This window comes from Anas platyrhynchos, chromosome 24 (genome assembly GCF_047663525.1).
Source record: "Anas platyrhynchos isolate ZD024472 breed Pekin duck chromosome 24, IASCAAS_PekinDuck_T2T, whole genome shotgun sequence".
Classification (NCBI taxonomy): Eukaryota; Metazoa; Chordata; class Aves; order Anseriformes; family Anatidae; genus Anas; species Anas platyrhynchos.
In genome coordinates, this window is record NC_092610.1 from 96,096 (window position 1) to 113,592 (window position 17,497).

At 51.6% G+C, this 17,497-nt stretch overlaps 1 protein-coding gene across 1 annotated transcript; it reads right to left on the bottom strand.

Moving 5' to 3' along the window:
* Positions 1-8,258: 8,258 nt before the first annotated feature.
* Positions 8,259-17,492, bottom strand: MTFR1L (mitochondrial fission regulator 1 like). Its single transcript, XM_027448660.3, has 7 exons — positions 17,345-17,492; positions 17,039-17,165; positions 15,429-15,533; positions 14,654-14,763; positions 13,343-13,554; positions 11,196-11,508; positions 8,259-9,295 (listed from the first exon to the last, which is right to left on the bottom strand). Exons 2-7 carry the CDS (start codon positions 17,051-17,053, stop codon positions 9,190-9,192), a joined length of 861 nt encoding a protein of 286 aa, XP_027304461.1. The 5' UTR covers positions 17,054-17,165; positions 17,345-17,492; the 3' UTR covers positions 8,259-9,189.
* Between the last annotated feature and the right edge of the window lie 5 nt (positions 17,493-17,497).

Below are 17,497 nucleotides of genomic sequence, written 5' to 3' on the forward strand. Positions count from 1 at the left end.
ACAAAACCCCGCACACTTGGTTCCCCCCTCATTTTGGTTCCCCCCCCCCGGTGCGCCCCACAAATGGGTCCCCCCGGAAACAAAACCCCGCACACTTGGTTCCCCCCTCATTTTGGTTCCCCCCCCCGGTGCGCCCCACAAATGGGTCCCCCCGGAAACAAAACCCCGCACACTTGGTTCCCCCCACATTTTGGTTCCCCCCCCCCGGTGCGCCCCACAAATGTGTCCCCCCGGAAACAGCACCCCGCACACTTAATTCCCGCCTCATTTTGGTTCCCCCCCCCCCCGCCCCATCCTTGGGGTCCCCCCTAGCCCCATGGACCCCCCCCCCCCTTGGTGCCCCCCCCCCATTTTGTCTCCCCCCCCGTCCTACCCGTGCCCGCAGCAGCCGCTCGCACTCTGCCAGCGCCTTCCGCACCCGATGCTGCATCTCGGCCAGGTGGAGGCAAGCGCTGGAGGGGGGGGAATAAATTGGGGGGGGTCAATTTGGGGGGGGTCTGGGGGCATTTTGGGGGTTGGGGGCGCATTTAGGGGGCGGAGGGGACTGGTTCTCACCTGTAGGACTCGGCGTCGAGCCCCCCCGGGGGCAGCTGCAGGGCCAGGATGCCTGGGGGGGTGCGGGGAGGGGCATGTCAGCACCCCCCAGACCGAAACCCCAAAACCGCTGCCGTTGACCCCAAAACCGCCGCCGTTGACCCCAAGGTGGCCGCTGGTGACGCCGGTAGGGCCACCGGGCGCCCCGCGGGCCACAAGTACCCAACCCCAACCCCCAAACCCCCTAACCCTAACCCCCCAACCCGAACCCCCGACCCCCAACCATAACCCCCTAACCCTAACGGATCTAACCCTAACCCTAACCCTCTAACCCTAACCCCCCAACCCCCTAACCCCCCAACCCTAACCCCCGACCCCCCAACCGATCTAACCCTAACCCTAACCCTCTAACCCTAACCCCCCAACCCTAACCCCCGACCCCCCAACCCTAACCCCCTAACCCTAATGGATCTAACCCTAACCCCCCAACCCTAACAGATCTAACCCTAACCCTAATCCTCTAACCCTAACCCCCCATCCTAACCCCCCAAGTACCCAACCCCAACCCCCAAACCCCCTAACCCTAACCCCCCAACCCCCTAACCCCACACCCTAAACCCCCAACCCTAACCCCCTAACCCTAACGGATCTAACCTTAATCCTCTAACCCTAACGCCCAAACCCCCTAACCCCCTAACCCTAACGGATCTAAGCCTAACCCTAACCCTCTAACCCTAACCCCCCCAACCCCCTAACCCCCTAACCCTAACGGATCTAACCCTAATCCTCTAACCCTAACGCCCAAACCCCCTAACCCCCTAACCCTAACAGATCTAAGCCTAACCCTAACCCCCCAACCCTAACCCCCGACTCCCCAACCATAACCCCCTAACCCTAACGGATCTAACCCTAACCCTCTAACCCTAACCCCCCAACCCCCTAACCCCCCAACCCTAACCCCCTAACCCTAACCCTCTAACCCTAACCCCCCAACCCCCTAACCCCCCAACCCTAACCCCCTAACCCTAACGGATCTAACCCTAACCCCCCAACCCTAACAGATCTAACCCTAACCCTAATCCTCTAACCCTAACCCCCCAACACCTAACCCCCCAAGTACCCAACCCCAACCCCCAAACCCCCTAACCCTAACCCCCCAACCCCCTAACCCCCAACCCTAAACCCCCAACCCTAAACCCGGACCCCCCAACCCTAACAGATCTAACCCTAACACTCTAACCCTAACCCCCCAAGTACCCAACCCCAACCCCCAAACCCCCTAATCCCCCAACCCCCTAACCCCCAACCCTAAACCCCCAACCCTAACCCCCAAACCCCAACCCTAACCCCCTAACCCTAACGGATCTAACCCTAACCCTAACCCTAACCCAATGGACCCCCATTCTCATTTTGGTTCCCCCCCCAACTCATTTTGGTTCCCCCCCCGGTGCGCCCCACAAATGGGTCCCCCCGGAAACAAAACCCCGCACACTTGGTTCCCCCCTCATTTTGGTTCCCCCCCCCGGTGCGCCCCACAAATGGGTCCCCCCGGAATCAAAACCCCGCACACTTTGTTCCCCCCTCATTTTGGTTCCCCCCCCCCGGTGCGCCCCACAAATGGGTCCCCCCGGAAACAAAACCCCGCACACTTGGTTCCCCCCTCATTTTGGTCCCCCCCCCGGTGCGCCCCACAAATGGGTCCCCCCGGAAACAAAACCCCGCACACTTGGTTCCCCCCTCATTTTGGTTCCCCCCCCGGTGCGCCCCACAAATGGGTCCCCCCGGAAACAAAACCCCGCACACTTGGTTCCCCCCTCATTTTGGTTCCCCCCTCCCGGTGCTCCCCACAAATGGGTCCCCCCGGAAACAAAACCCCGCACACTTGGTTCCCCCCTCATTTTGGTTCCCCCCCCCCGGTGCGCCCCACAAATGGGTCCCCCCGGAAACAAAACCCCGCACACTTGGTTCCCCCCTCATTTTGGTTCCCCCCCCCGGTGCGCACCACAAATGGGTCCCCCCGGAAACAAAACCCCGCACACTTGGTTCCCCCCTCATTTTGGTTCCCCCCCCCGGTGCGCCCCACAAATGGGTCCCCCCGGAAACAAAACCCCGCACACTTGGTTCCCCCCTCATTTTGGTTCCCCCCCCCGGTGCGCCCCACAAATGGGTCCCCCCGGAAACAAAACCCCGCACACTTGGTTCCCCCCACATTTTGGTTCCCCCCCCCGGTGCGCCCCACAAATGTGTCCCCCCGGAAACAGCACCCCGCACACTTAATTCCCGCCTCATTTTGGTTCCCCCCCCCCCCGCCCCATCCTTGGGGTCCCCCCTAGCCCCATGGACCCCCCCCCCCCTTGGTGCCCCCCCCCCATTTTGTCTCCCCCCCCGTCCTACCCGTGCCCGCAGCAGCCGCTCGCACTCTGCCAGCGCCTTCCGCACCCGATGCTGCATCTCGGCCAGGTGGAGGCAAGCGCTGGAGGGGTGGGAATAAATTGGGGGGGGTCAATTTGGGGGGGGTCTGGGGGCATTTTGGGGGTTGGGGGCGCATTTAGGGGGCGGAGGGGACTGGTTCTCACCTGTAGGACTCGGCGTCGAGCCCCCCCGGGGGCAGCTGCAGGGCCAGGATGCCTGGGGGGGTGCGGGGAGGGGCATGTCAGCACCCCCCAGACCGAAACCCCAAAACCGCTGCCTTTGACCCCAAAACCGCCGCCGTTGACCCCAAGGTGGCCGCTGGTGACGCCGGTAGGGCCACCGGGCGCCCCGCGGGCCACAAGTACCCAACCCCAACCCCCAAACCCCCTAACCCTAACCCCCCAACCCGAACCCCCGACCCCCAACCATAACCCCCTAACCCTAACGGATCTAACCCTAACCCTAACCCTCTAACCCTAACCCCCCAACCCCCTAACCCCCCAACCCTAACCCCCGACCCCCCAACCGATCTAACCCTAACCCTAACCCTCTAACCCTAACCCCCCAACCCTAACCCCCGACCCCCCAACCCTAACCCCCTAACCCTAATGGATCTAACCCTAACCCCCCAACCCTAACAGATCTAACCCTAACCCTAATCCTCTAACCCTAACCCCCCATCCTAACCCCCCAAGTACCCAACCCCAACCCCCAAACCCCCTAACCCTAACCCCCCAACCCCCTAACCCCACACCCTAAACCCCCAACCCTAACCCCCTAACCCTAACGGATCTAAGCCTAACCCTAACCCTCTAACCCTAACCCCCCCAACCCCCTAACCCCCCAACCCTAACGGATCTAACCCTAACCCTCTAACCCTAACCCCCCAACCCCCTAACCCCCCAACCCTAACCCCCTAACCCTAACGGATCTAACCCTAACCCCCCAACCCTAACAGATCTAACCCTAACCCTAATCCTCTAACCCTAACCCCCCAACACCTAACCCCCCAAGTACCCAACCCCAACCCCCAAACCCCCTAACCCTAACCCCCCAACCCCCTAACCCCCAACCCTAAACCCCCAACCCTAAACCCGGACCCCCCAACCCTAACAGATCTAACCCTAACACTCTAACCCTAACCCCCCAAGTACCCAACCCCAACCCCCAAACCCCCTAATCCCCCAACCCCCTAACCCCCAACCCTAAACCCCCAACCCTAACCCCCAAACCCCAACCCTAACCCCCTAACCCTAACGGATCTAACCCTAACCCTAACCCTAACCCAATGGACCCCCATTCTCATTTTGGTTCCCCCCCCAACTCATTTTGGTTCCCCCCCCGGTGCGCCCCACAAATGGGTCCCCCCGGAAACAAAACCCCGCACACTTGGTTCCCCCCTCATTTTGGTTCCCCCCCGGTGCGCCCCACAAATGGGTCCCCCCGGAAACAAAACCCCGCACACTTGGTTCCCCCCTCATTTTGGTTCCCCCCCCCGGTGCGCCCCACAAATGGGTCCCCCCGGAAACAAAACCCCGCACACTTTGTTCCCCCCTCATTTTGGTTCCCCCCCCCCCCGGTGCGCCCCACAAATGGGTCCCCCCGGAAACAAAACCCCGCACACTTGGTTCCCCCCTCATTTTGGTCCCCCCCCCCCCCCCGGTGCGCCCCACAAATGGGTCCCCCCGGAAACAAAACCCCGCACACTTGGTTCCCCCCTCATTTTGGTTCCCCCCCCGGTGCGCCCCACAAATGGGTCCCCCCGGAAACAAAACCCCGCACACTTGGTTCCCCCCTCATTTTGGTTCCCCCCTCCCGGTGCTCCCCACAAATGGGTCCCCCCGGAAACAAAACCCCGCACACTTGGTTCCCCCCTCATTTTGGTTCCCCCCCCCCGGTGCGCCCCACAAATGGGTCCCCCCGGAAACAAAACCCCGCACACTTGGTTCCCCCCTCATTTTGGTTCCCCCCCCGGTGCGCCCCACAAATGGGTCCCCCCGGAAACAAAACCCCGCACACTTGGTTCCCCCCACATTTTGGTTCCCCCCCCCGGTGCGCCCCACAAATGTGTCCCCCCGGAAACAGCACCCCGCACACTTAATTCCCGCCTCATTTTGGTTCCCCCCCCCCCCGCCCCATCCTTGGGGTCCCCCCTAGCCCCATGGACCCCCCCCCCCCTTGGTGCCCCCCCCCCATTTTGTCTCCCCCCCCGTCCTACCCATGCCCGCAGCAGCCGCACGCACTCTGCCAGCGCCTTCCGCACCCGATGCTGCATCTCGGCCAGGTGGAGGCAAGCGCTGGAGGGGGGGGAATAAATTGGGGGGGGTCAATTTGGGGGGGGTCTGGGGGCATTTTGGGGGTTGGGGGCGCATTTAGGGGGCGGAGGGGACTGGTTCTCACCTGTAGGACTCGGCGTCGAGCCCCCCCGGGGGCAGCTGCAGGGCCAGGATGCCTGGGGGGGTGCGGGGAGGGGCATGTCAGCACCCCCCAGACCGAAACCCCAAAACCGCTGCCGTTGACCCCAAAACCGCCGCCGTTGACCCCAAGGTGGCCGCTGGTGACGCCGGTAGGGCCACCGGGCGCCCCGCGGGCCACAAGTACCCAACCCCAACCCCCAAACCCCCTAACCCTAACCCCCCAACCCGAACCCCCGACCCCCAACCATAACCCCCTAACCCTAACGGATCTAACCCTAACCCTAACCCTCTAACCCTAACCCCCCAACCCCCTAACCCCCCAACCCTAACCCCCGACCCCCCAACCGATCTAACCCTAACCCTAACCCTCTAACCCTAACCCCCCAACCCTAACCCCCGACCCCCCAACCCTAACCCCCTAACCCTAATGGATCTAACCCTAACCCCCCAACCCTAACAGATCTAACCCTAACCCTAATCCTCTAACCCTAACCCCCCATCCTAACCCCCCAAGTACCCAACCCCAACCCCCAAACCCCCTAACCCTAACCCCCCAACCCCCTAACCCCACACCCTAAACCCCCAACCCTAACCCCCTAACCCTAACGGATCTAACCTTAATCCTCTAACCCTAACGCCCAAACCCCCTAACCCCCTAACCCTAACGGATCTAAGCCTAACCCTAACCCTCTAACCCTAACCCCCCCAACCCCCTAACCCCCTAACCCTAACGGATCTAACCCTAATCCTCTAACCCTAACGCCCAAACCCCCTAACCCCCTAACCCTAACAGATCTAAGCCTAACCCTAACCCCCCAACCCTAACCCCCGACTCCCCAACCATAACCCCCTAACCCTAACGGATCTAACCCTAACCCTCTAACCCTAACCCCCCAACCCCCTAACCCCCCAACCCTAACCCCCTAACCCTAACCCTCTAACCCTAACCCCCCAACCCCCTAACCCCCCAACCCTAACCCCCTAACCCTAACGGATCTAACCCTAACCCCCCAACCCTAACAGATCTAACCCTAACCCTAATCCTCTAACCCTAACCCCCCAACACCTAACCCCCCAAGTACCCAACCCCAACCCCCAAACCCCCTAACCCTAACCCCCCAACCCCCTAACCCCCAACCCTAAACCCCCAACCCTAAACCCCGACCCCCCAACCCTAACAGATCTAACCCTAACACTCTAACCCTAACCCCCCAAGTACCCAACCCCAACCCCCAAACCCCCTAATCCCCCAACCCCCTAACCCCCAACCCTAAACCCCCAACCCTAACCCCCAAACCCCAACCCTAACCCCCTAACCCTAACGGATCTAACCCTAACCCTAACCCTAACCCCATGGACCCCCATTCTCATTTTGGTTCCCCCCCCAACTCATTTTGGTTCCCCCCCCGGTGCGCCCCACAAATGGGTCCCCCCGGAAACAAAACCCCGCACACTTGGTTCCCCCCTCTTTTTGTTTCCCCCCGGTCCTCCCCGAAAATGCGTCCCCCCGGCAACCGCACCGCGCACACTTGGTTCCCCTCTCATTTTGGTTCCCCCCGGTCCTTTCCGAAAATGCGTCCCCCCGGCAACCGCACCGCGCACACTTGGTTCCCCCCTCATTTTGGTTCCCCCCCCCGGTGCCCCCCGCAAATGCATCTCCCCGGCAACCGCACCCCACAAACTTGGTTCCCCCCTCATTTTGGTTCCCCCCCGGTGCGCCCCGCAAATGCATCCCCCCGGCAACCGCACCCCGCTAACTTGGTTCCCCCCTCATTTTGGTTCCCCCGGTGCGCCCTGCAAATGTGTCCCCCCGGAAACCGCACCCCGCACACTTGGTTCCCCCCTCGTTTTGGTTCCCCCCCCCCCTTCCGCCCCCCCGTTGGGGTCCCCCCAAGCCCCATGGACCCCCCCCCCCCTCTTGGTGCCCCCCCCCATTTTGTCCCCCCCCCCCATCCTACCCGTGCCCGCAGCAGCGCCCTGCATATATTCAACACCTGGTGTGAGGTTTTTTTTTCTGCCCCATATCTCTTAACAGCAGTAGTACTTCCTATATTATGCTTTTACAGCATATTCAACTTAATTTTCTGCTTTTAGATCTGTAGCATTTTATATTCTATCTGTTTGGAAGTGCAGGGACTAGCTGCTCAAAAACCCCAGGGGTCCTAAGCAGCGGAGAACACAGTCCATCGAAGACCCTGATCACACTTCAAAACAAGCTACTTTGTTAGAAAAAAAGCACATGACTTAAAAAAAGTTGAGTACATCTAGTTTTTCTTAACCACTGCTTTAACTTTGAAAATGTTGCCATTTTAGATACCTTTACTTTCCCTTTGGGCTAGAATTTCAGTACAACAAGTAAAACTGGAGTTAAGACATAGTCTAAAAGTTAATTGAGTCAATACTGTCTCTTAAATCCAGCTTGCACATGGAGCACATTCCAGGAACAGGGACTTGTGGTTATAGTCCCATCTTCTCTGGAGGCATACTAATTCCCACCAAATCCTTATCCAAACAATCCTTATTGGTTCAGAGAGAATAATCAGCTTGTGGTTTGCATCTCAGTGGGGAAGAGCTGTTCTTTAAACTGCAGCTGCATATCCTATAAATAAAACTGATTAAATCTTACATGTAAATGCTATTTCTAGTCTCACTCACTCATTTCCTTTTCAGAGGAAATAAAAGCCTCTTCTCTCACTTCTAAAGTAGGGATGATGATTTCATTTTTCAAGGCCTGAGGGACTGGTGGATTAAGAAAATCATTGGCATCTGGAAACATTCATCTGCAGCACTATCATCTAACACCTCATCTGTAGCAGCTGAAATCTCCCATCCCCCGGATACAAGGCACCATTTCAGACATGTTTTGGACATGTTAATAACATAAAGGACAACTACTCTCTTTTTAAGGCTTCAGTTTACATAAAGGAAAAATCATACTTTAAATAGAGCGATAAGGAACACTGCAGAGAACGTGTAGCTGAAGGAAACGTTATCAGTCAGTGAGAACTATACTCATAACCAATGTCAATATCTTTCTTCCCTTTTCTCTGATGCTAGTTCTTCTGGTGGGTGCTCCATTCTTAGCGTTGGTGGTTCAATAAGTATACCTTTTGAGTGCTAGATAAAATACGTTATTTGAATACAAACTCTTTAATGAAACATTAAGTTTACTGGCAATAAATTAAGGCTGTTTTCTCATGCAACTGTGCGGATAATACGTGAGTTAAGAAATACCAAGGACATACTAAATTCAGCCAACAGCCCTTAGACACGACTGGTTTTATCATTGACTTCAATTTCATCCTACCATCAGATTAGACAACGTTACTGGGAAGACACCTTTTACAACTGTGATTCTTCAGTGTTTATGAGGCTGTGGACCCGGAAGCATTAATTAGCTTATTTGCGGTAGCTCTGTACCATACTCAGAACAGAAAGAACTGGGTGCGTGACATAGATTTATACTGGAAATGGTAACTAGTTATATTGCAACAAAAAGTTTTAAGTTAACGTGACTTAATTTGAGTAAGCAGAAGGAATATAATGTAGCAGCACTCACTGCACTCTTTAGAAGATCCTTAGCAAAAATCAACATCAAAATACAGAGGGGAACAGACTTCCATCTTAAAAAAAAATTATATATATATATATATATATATATATATATATAACAAAACAAATCTGAAGGGTCTTTTCTAAGTGTCCAGTGCAGAAAATTTGTAATAAATAAAAGTGGCAAAAGGTTCAATCCTTAGGAAGACAGCTACTGCGTGAAAAAAATCTAGGAACTTAACACTTTTGCTTACAGAGTTTCATAACAGTAACATCATTTCTCTTTCATAGTTAGATCTTCATCCTTTAGGGCAAACTTTCTTCTCAAAACTTCAGCTATAAGAACAGCAGGGTCTTCCTCCTTCACTGAAGTTCGGTTTCTATATGGAAGACAAACATGCAGTGTATTAGTAAATAGAAGTGCCCAAGCTGATCGTTCGCACCTCTGGTGAGATTCTTTAAGCTTTTTTTCTGCAGCCTTAATCATCACCTTTTGTTACAAATAGAGGAGGTGCTAGAACAACAAAAAGTATACAGATGACAGCCTGCCCTGGGAGATAACAGAAGCCATCCTGCTCCACAACAGAGAACGGCCGATCTGAAGGAATGTAACCTGTATGTGTCAAGAGCTAATTAGACTGTAGTGGATGAAACAAAGATTGTACAGGTATAGGAACCGAGGGAAACTTTTGAGCGGGGTCCCTCCTTGAAGGCACCCAGCTCGAGCTGATATACGGGTACTACTAAATTCTTGCTGCATTAAATAAGAGTTGACTGAGTGAAGTCCAGATGCCTGGGGAGACCCACTCTGCTGGGAAAACAATGGGATCCCCTAGCAGTTTTGGCACCCTAGATTGTGGGATTATTCTGGGTTGTGCCTACATGCACGAAAGGAGGGGTCTGGGGTGCCTGCGAGCACAGTGGGAGGGGTCCTGGGTTCCTGGGTGGGACGCTTTGACACTATATAAGATAATGTCACGCAGTAATAAATTGGCTTACGGCACAGAACGCTGGTCATTGTGTCCGTTTGTCCTGGGGCTTTCGGTTGGGTTATCCTACACTAGATGGGACCCTAGGTCACATCACCATCCTGAGCTGCTTGGACTTTGCTATCCAGAGCCTGCATAAAAGGAAGTTTTCCCTTTTAGGACCTCCAGGCTTAGTGGCAAAAACGTGTGGGAGATAATATCCAGAGACTAGGTTGGGGTCAAGTTCCCCCTCATGCCACGGTGGGTTTGAGTCCCTGCCTTGCTACAGCAGCCAGAAACTTAGTCAAAGGAAATGTATCTGTGCGTATCTGTGCATATTGTAGTCTAAATGGGGCACCCATCAGCTCACTGGAACTGCCCTCCACAAAGGCACTGTGAAGTCCTACTGGATAAAGTCGTGGATGGTGCAAGTTATGCTGAAAATATGCTGAGAATTACATTTCTTTTAAACTGAATTAGGCATAGAAGGTGTGAACAACCATCATGCAACATGTTTTTGGCCAGGAATCTTACTGACACGGCATAATGGGTGGAGAGAGCTTTGGTACTGAAGAATTTGGAAACTGAATTTCATTACTGTAATTTCACATATAAGATAAAGACAGTACAGCTAATGTATTAAAGAAGCTACATTTTCAGCTGGGCAGAATCCTGCCTCAGCCACGCAGCAGTCAGCATATCAGCATCCTGAGGTATGTTCTCATGATCAGTGTATACATGTAAACTCATAATGAGGCAAATGAAAACATACTCTGCCCATGCTCAGAGCTGGGCCTGATGCAAATCAGAGCAAGTCAGGAACATGAGACACTCCACATGTTTAATTCCTGTACAAAAACCTGCAGTTTCCCAACCAGAGACAACTTGGGCCTTCAAACAGCGTAAGCACCAGCACCTGGAACCACTGCAAGCAGAGAACAGGAGTGCAGCCCTCGCTCTGAAAGCTGCTTGTACATATACTTCTGGTCTTCAGCTGGGCAAAACACTCTTTTTTTTTTCAGTTGAACAGGTTGAAATAGCCAAACATCGTGCTAATCGGTTTAAGTTTCCCTCTACTGCTTTCTAACCAAGCAGATAAGCCATCATAAAGGAAAAAAAAAAAAAAAACAAAAAGCATAAATATTAGCAAGTTCTAGTACAAATAGCCATTCCTCTCCCCCCATATCATGAATATACAGCAGCACTAACAAGAAGATAAATGCTATGTCCAATGTCTACAGTGATATGACAGACAAAAAAAGATGACAAACTTTGAAAGAGAACATAAAATCAGAGTAAAAGAAGCACTTACAAGTCTTTGCTCTGCTTCATCCTATGGATGTCTTTAAGAATGCCCATCATGTCTGCAAAACTGCTGGCCTTGGAAAGAGACACAGAATCTTCCTCATCAGGATCCTTTGGTTCCGATTTACAACACTCAGAGGTTGCAGAACAAAGCATGGAGACTGATGGAAGCTCGGGAGTTTCCAGTTCTGCTTCCTCCTCTGTGATATCACTAATGACAAAGGAAGTTGTAGATTGGAAAGAGGGTCCAAAACAAGGTAAAGGAGAAGATGCATTTGAGCTTCCTGGAGATAATACGTCTGGTGTGAATGAAGGAGAAGCTGAAAGAGAAAATATAGGTGAATAGATAAACAAACACCAACTTATATATCCTTTTTTTTTTTCCTCCAAAACAACAGAATATAATTCTAGAGGCATTATGAGATATCTTCCCCTATATTATTTTCAAAATGAACAAAAAGCACATCATATTCTCTGTGTTACCCTCCATGGTTACTCTGCTTCCTAAAACACCATGTGGTAACACAAGACCTTCTTCAGTACTTTTTATACCACCAACTCATTTTATGTATCTCTATCCCTATTGTACCCATCACTGTATCACCCCTGCAGTTCAAATACTGCACCCAGTCCCTGAAGAAGTCAGATAATGTTTACTTTTTCAATTTTTACAGACAAGTAATGGAGGAACAGAGATTTAGCTGCTGCTCAGGATCACAGGTGAAGCCTGTGTCAGAATGTAGATCGAAATTGTCTTAATTTTTCTCTTCTTGCTCTTCACCACTACGAAAACAGCTTTCATTTACTTTCATGCTCCCTCCTCCCCATACCATTATGACTGGTGTGAATGCAGAACTGGTTCAAAAGCTCCTGCACTTTACACTAGACGTTCTGCTGTGACTACAGGCATTTTTGACCTTACTTGCTTTCCATCACCACTTGTAAAATGAGAATACCATTCACCTGCTTCAAAGGAAGGATGAGACTAATTTGCTCCTGTTGTTAAATGTCATCAGTATAAAAACATCTATATAAATTCCAAGTGTTATGAAATGAAAATGAGTTAGATATATATTACATAAAACAGAAGGGGGGGAAATAAAACCAAAATGTTCTTAGCCTCAACAGTATACTTGCAGATAAATTGCCCGTGAGGGGATTTCTCTAATAGTATAAAATAAAGCAGATTGCACAATACTTCTTTTCTGACATCAGTCTTTCTAAAATTAGCCAGCTAAATAGTTCAGATTACTGAGCTACAGCTAGGCCCTAAACCGTACCTCCCCATTATTGACTTAGAAGATAATAAGTCAATAAGAACTATTCTCACAATATAGGGGGAGTAAAACAGAATTTGCCCTGTTCTTTATTCCAAATGCTTTGTCCCTGTGATCTTACGTAAAGGGGGAAGAGGAAATACGCAGCTTCTCTGAAGCAGACATCAGCAACGCCCTGTTTTACAATTATTCCCTGCAGAGTTGAGGGCAATGTAGCTCCCTTGCCTCCAGTGGCTTCATTTAACCATGCTGCTCTAAGAGTGGAAGCATGTGGCATACAGGATCCAGTGTATTATTATACAGCTGAATGTGACGGGAAACACAAACACAGGAAGACCAGTATACTCCGCATGTATTACCTCACAATAGTATTTTCCCATGGCAGTGAATGGATCATCAGAAGAAATATCTAATAGCATCTAAATACAACTTCTTCCCCAAGTACTTTATTTGTTACGTATATGACACTACCATGTTTACAAAAGAAACAAGCACTGTCGTCTCACTCCTACCCAAATCAAGATGTAGCCCTCACACTAATGGCCAACTTGGAGCAGTGAACAGTGAGAATACACCACATATTTTCATGAAACAAGGTGTTTGAAATCAAACAGCCTCCAGATCAAATGCAGCAAATGCAGTCACAAAGCAACACCTGGTATTTCTTAAAGACAAGCAGGACTCCTGCAACAAAACAAATACAAGCACCTAGACAAAGAACCAGCACTGAGTTGGCACCAAAGATGGCATCCTGCCAACAAGAGTGACAATTCTGCTAAAATAAAAACAAGCAAGTCTGTTCTGTATGGAGGAAATAACATGGTTCTCTAAGTCAGCCCTTCTTGTTCAAAAAGAACAAGGGAACTCATATTCCTACCTGACTCTGCAGCAACAATTTTAGCTATCTGACTTCGAAGGTGACTCAGCTCATCCTGGAGCTCTGTTGTTCGACTCAGTGCTGGTAAACCAGGTTTTTTCAAGGCGAGCAGCTTCTCTCCCTGCTTCCTCAGGTTGGGGACTGAAGCATTTCGCTGTATAACAGTGAAGGGACTCGGCTTCCATTTGTGCTTCAGAGGGCGCGTATCACTTCTACAGGACAAAAAAATGTTGGTCACTGACAAAGTCCAGTGAAAATGTTTGTCATTTCTCTGCCTCCACCTCAGGACAGCAAAATAATTCAACACAATGAATTAAGCCTCTGCACCACTACGTTCTACACACAGTTGTTTAGGTGGGCTGCACCGCTGTATGTGCTGCTTCTCCACATTACAAGGAACACAAAGTCAAAGAAATCGTGGCCAAATGACAGAAGAATTGGTGAAAGGATGCAGGGACAAAAGTCAGGGTGTGCTCACAAAGTTACAAGTCGCTTCCCACCCACTAACTAACTGTCTCCATACTGAGGAGCATGCTGGATGCACATGTCACTTACCCATTAATTTCTGCCTTTGATTTCAAAAGTATCTTTCACAAGATATCTATTATTACCATCCTGCTTAGAGCACAAAAGTTCAATTGACCAGAACCAAACTCCTGGGGCAGAATGTTTCAGTCCCAGAATAACTGGGACTAATTTTTGGTGGTGCCAAGTGCCAGGACAAGAGGCAACAGCTACAAACTGGAACACAAAGAGGTTCTGTCTAAACATCAGGAAGCACTTTTTTTCTGTGCAGGTGACAAAGCATCGGAATAAGCTGCCCACAGAGGTTGTAGAGTCTCCCTCCTTGCAGATCTTCAAAAGCCAAATGGACATGGTCCTGCGCAACTTGTTCTAGGTGCCCCTGCTTGAGCAGGGAGGTTGGACCAGACGACCAACAAAGGCCCATTCCAAACTCAGCCGTTCTGCGATTCTGTGAACTCAATTCTTCAACTTTCTAGGCTGAAAATAACACAAGTCAGTGGGTTACTCTGCCCAGATCTTTCAGTGAGTAAAACATGGCATGGCTCAGCTCTTAGTGCCCTTAGCGCTTCCTGTGAATTCCTCCCAAGGTCCTTTGTCCAAATTATTTTTCCTGTCTCTTGGGAAAAACACCGTTCAAAATGCATTGTATCAGATCTCAAAAGGACTGTAAGTTGAGAGCATTTGATCAATTACTAGATTATGCTAGGCAAAATAAACCAGCTTATTAAAAAAAAAAAAAAAGAAAAAAAAAAAGAAAAGATCAGCAGATACAAAAAGGAAACCAACCTAACCCTAGCATATGTTTCTTCATCATCTGCTGCTATCCACCCAATGTCTGCCAAGGTTGGGACTGGAGGGACATCATTTAAATAGAGCTCTGAAACATTTGGTAGAACCTAAAAAGAAGAAAATTACAGTAAGTTAACAGTGGCTCTGTTTCCTGAAGCCGCCCCAGATTTGCTATACTGTCCATTAGAGACTTTTTCCCCTTCGTCAGGCCAGCAGATGCATCTGCCAGATGCGTGACAGAAACACCATTTAGCTTACAGAAATGCAGTGCTTCAGTGTTAGCTTCTGTGTGTGTTCCTTGGGACTGCAAGGCAGTAAATGGATACCTGATACGGCTTAACACACTGCCAAGGCCACGCGCATCACTTTGCCATTACAAATCCCAGCACTGGCCTTGATCTTAAACAGTGATGCAAGCATTTCCATATTAACCTTGTTTTACCTGCAGCTGCCAGAGGTCACAAAACAAGGCAGTGTTTCAGCAACATTCTTCTGTCTCCTCTAGTTATCATCTCTCTAACTCTGTGCACAGACACTATTTTAGGAGGTATTTTCCTCAATGTTTGCCAATGATCAGTTACAAGCACAGGATTTACAAAAAAGAAATAGAAACTTCTTAAAAATTAAATACACTGCTACATAAAAGGTTTTCTAAGTACTAGTCTACAGACGCATTTGGTTCACAATACTGCAGCTCATGACAGTACCTAAAATTGCTCAAGAATGGCAGCCTCCTACATGCAATCACCAAATTCCCTATGAGTCTACTTACCTCGAAGGTTGCTCTGGGACAGGGTTTTAAAGGAAGGTTTGACCCAATCCTCCTGACAACGCTGCGTGTTGAGCCATGTGGTTTGTTCTGCCAAATGGGGATTGTCTACAAGAAGCCATGTTATATTATTAACATTTCAATTCACTCGTCCTTTTTAAAATCTATTAAATTGGAAATCATCACATGCAATCTGATCTCTCATTTTTTATTTGTTGAGAGATGCTTTTCATTTGGAGCCCAGAAATAGCTTAGGTCCTCATTCCATAACACTGTGTTTTAGCCTAACATAAATGACAGCCTGCCAGTTACTAGGGAGTATTTTAAGCACGGGTGTACTATTTTCAGGACTGAAAACTAAAAGCACTCAGTAACAGACACTAAGTTACAAATTAAACTATGCAGAAAGGAAGAAAACATTATCATGTGAATAACCCAGAAGAAAAGTGAAATCAGAAGAAAAGTCTCATTTAAAGGAACACCTTCACTTTCATGATCCTTGAAAGTAACCTGCACTGATAAAACCGTGAACTTTTCCTGGACAATGGCAAAGCATTAAGTCTATTCAATGCCTATTGTCTTGGTTTTGGGTCGGATAGAGTTAATTTTCCTCCTAGTAGTTTGTATGGTGCTGTGTGTGGGATTTAGGATGAGAATAACGTAGATACCACACTGATGGATTAGTTGTTGTAGAGCAGTGCTTACACCAAGCCAAGGACGTCTCAGCTTCTCGCTCTGTCCTGCCAGCGGGCAGGCTGGGGGTGCAGTAGGAGCTGGGAGGGGACAGGCCCAGGACAGCTGACCCCAACTGCCCGAAGGGGTATTCCAACCCATCTGGGGTCATGCGGAACAGTACACAGGGGGGCTGGCCCAGGTCAGGGGGCAGCTGCTCGGGGTTAGGCTCGGCATCGGCCAGCGGGTGGTGAGCAACTGCACTGTGCATCACTTGTGTGTACGCACTATTAGCAGTAGTACTACTATCATCATTATTATTATTTTCCTTTATTTTCTGTCCTAATAAACTGTCTTTATCTCAACGCACAGGCTTTCATTTTTTTTCTGATTCTCTCCCCCATCCCTGAGGGGGGGGGGGGGGGGGGAAGGGTGAGTGAATGGCTGCGTTCAACCACACCACCTATCTAAACTGGGAGCTCATCACAGCAGTCTTAGCAAGCATTTTCAGAAACAGATAATATTTTAGCAATCTCTGGTTACTAATGAAACAGATTCAAGAGCAAAGCCCTGCCCCTTTGACTGTTCTCCCCTCTGCCATTCTTACAGCTTTGCCACTGGCCTTCTGACAAGACACAGCACTAGACCAGGCAGCAAATACCACGGTGACAGACCGGAATCCGAAGAGCTTATTTTGCTCAGGCCACCAAGAAGCCCGTTAAAGAACTCACTGCTCGGGTTTGTTACACACACAACGCCCGAATGGCGGTCTCAGCGCAACAGCCACACGGTTGCGTTTAACACTCTTTAACGCGCATTTTAAACTCAGCGTCGGAAGGGGAAGCGCTGACCGCGGGGTCGGCCTCCGGGAGGCCGCCAGGACAAGCGGGCCCGGCGGCGCCCGGCGGGCCGGGGAGCGTGCGCTGGGGGCGGGTGCTTACGGAATCAGCGGCCATCTCGGGCACCGGCACCTCGGCCCCGGGGCGGGCTCACGGCAGGGTGCTGCGGGTCCCGCGGACGCGAACCGGCTCCATCGCACGGCGCTGCGGGCCACGCCGGGGCTTCTCCCTGCAAGACAGGCGCGACTGGGCTGCCGCCGGGCCGCCCGCGGGGCCGACCCGCGACAGGCGGGGCCGGGCCGGGCGAGGCGCCGGCGCCCCGCGGAGCTCGGCAGGCGCGGGTCGGCCCCGCCCCCGCCGCCCGAGGAGGCCGCCGGCCCCGCTCCCCCCGCCCCCCCCCAGCCGTACCTGAGAGGCGGCGGCGGCCCCGCTGCCCGCCCCCCTGCCTGCCCGCCGCGGCCCGGAAGCAGAGCTCGGCCCCCACCCTTCCGCCGCGGGGCCCCAGCATGCGCCGCGGCCTGGCCCCCGCCCCCCGCCCGCCCCCGCGGAGGGGAAGGAGTG

Coding starts and splice junctions, on each gene's coding strand:
- MTFR1L (XM_027448660.3), bottom strand. Junction 14,764..15,428: donor GTCCCAGAGCAACCTTCGAG/GTAAGTAGACTC, acceptor TCTTCTTTTTAG/GTTCTACCAAATGTTTCAGA. Junction 11,509..13,342: donor AATTGTTGCTGCAGAGTCAG/GTAGGAATATGA, acceptor TTTCTCTTTCAG/CTTCTCCTTCATTCACACCA.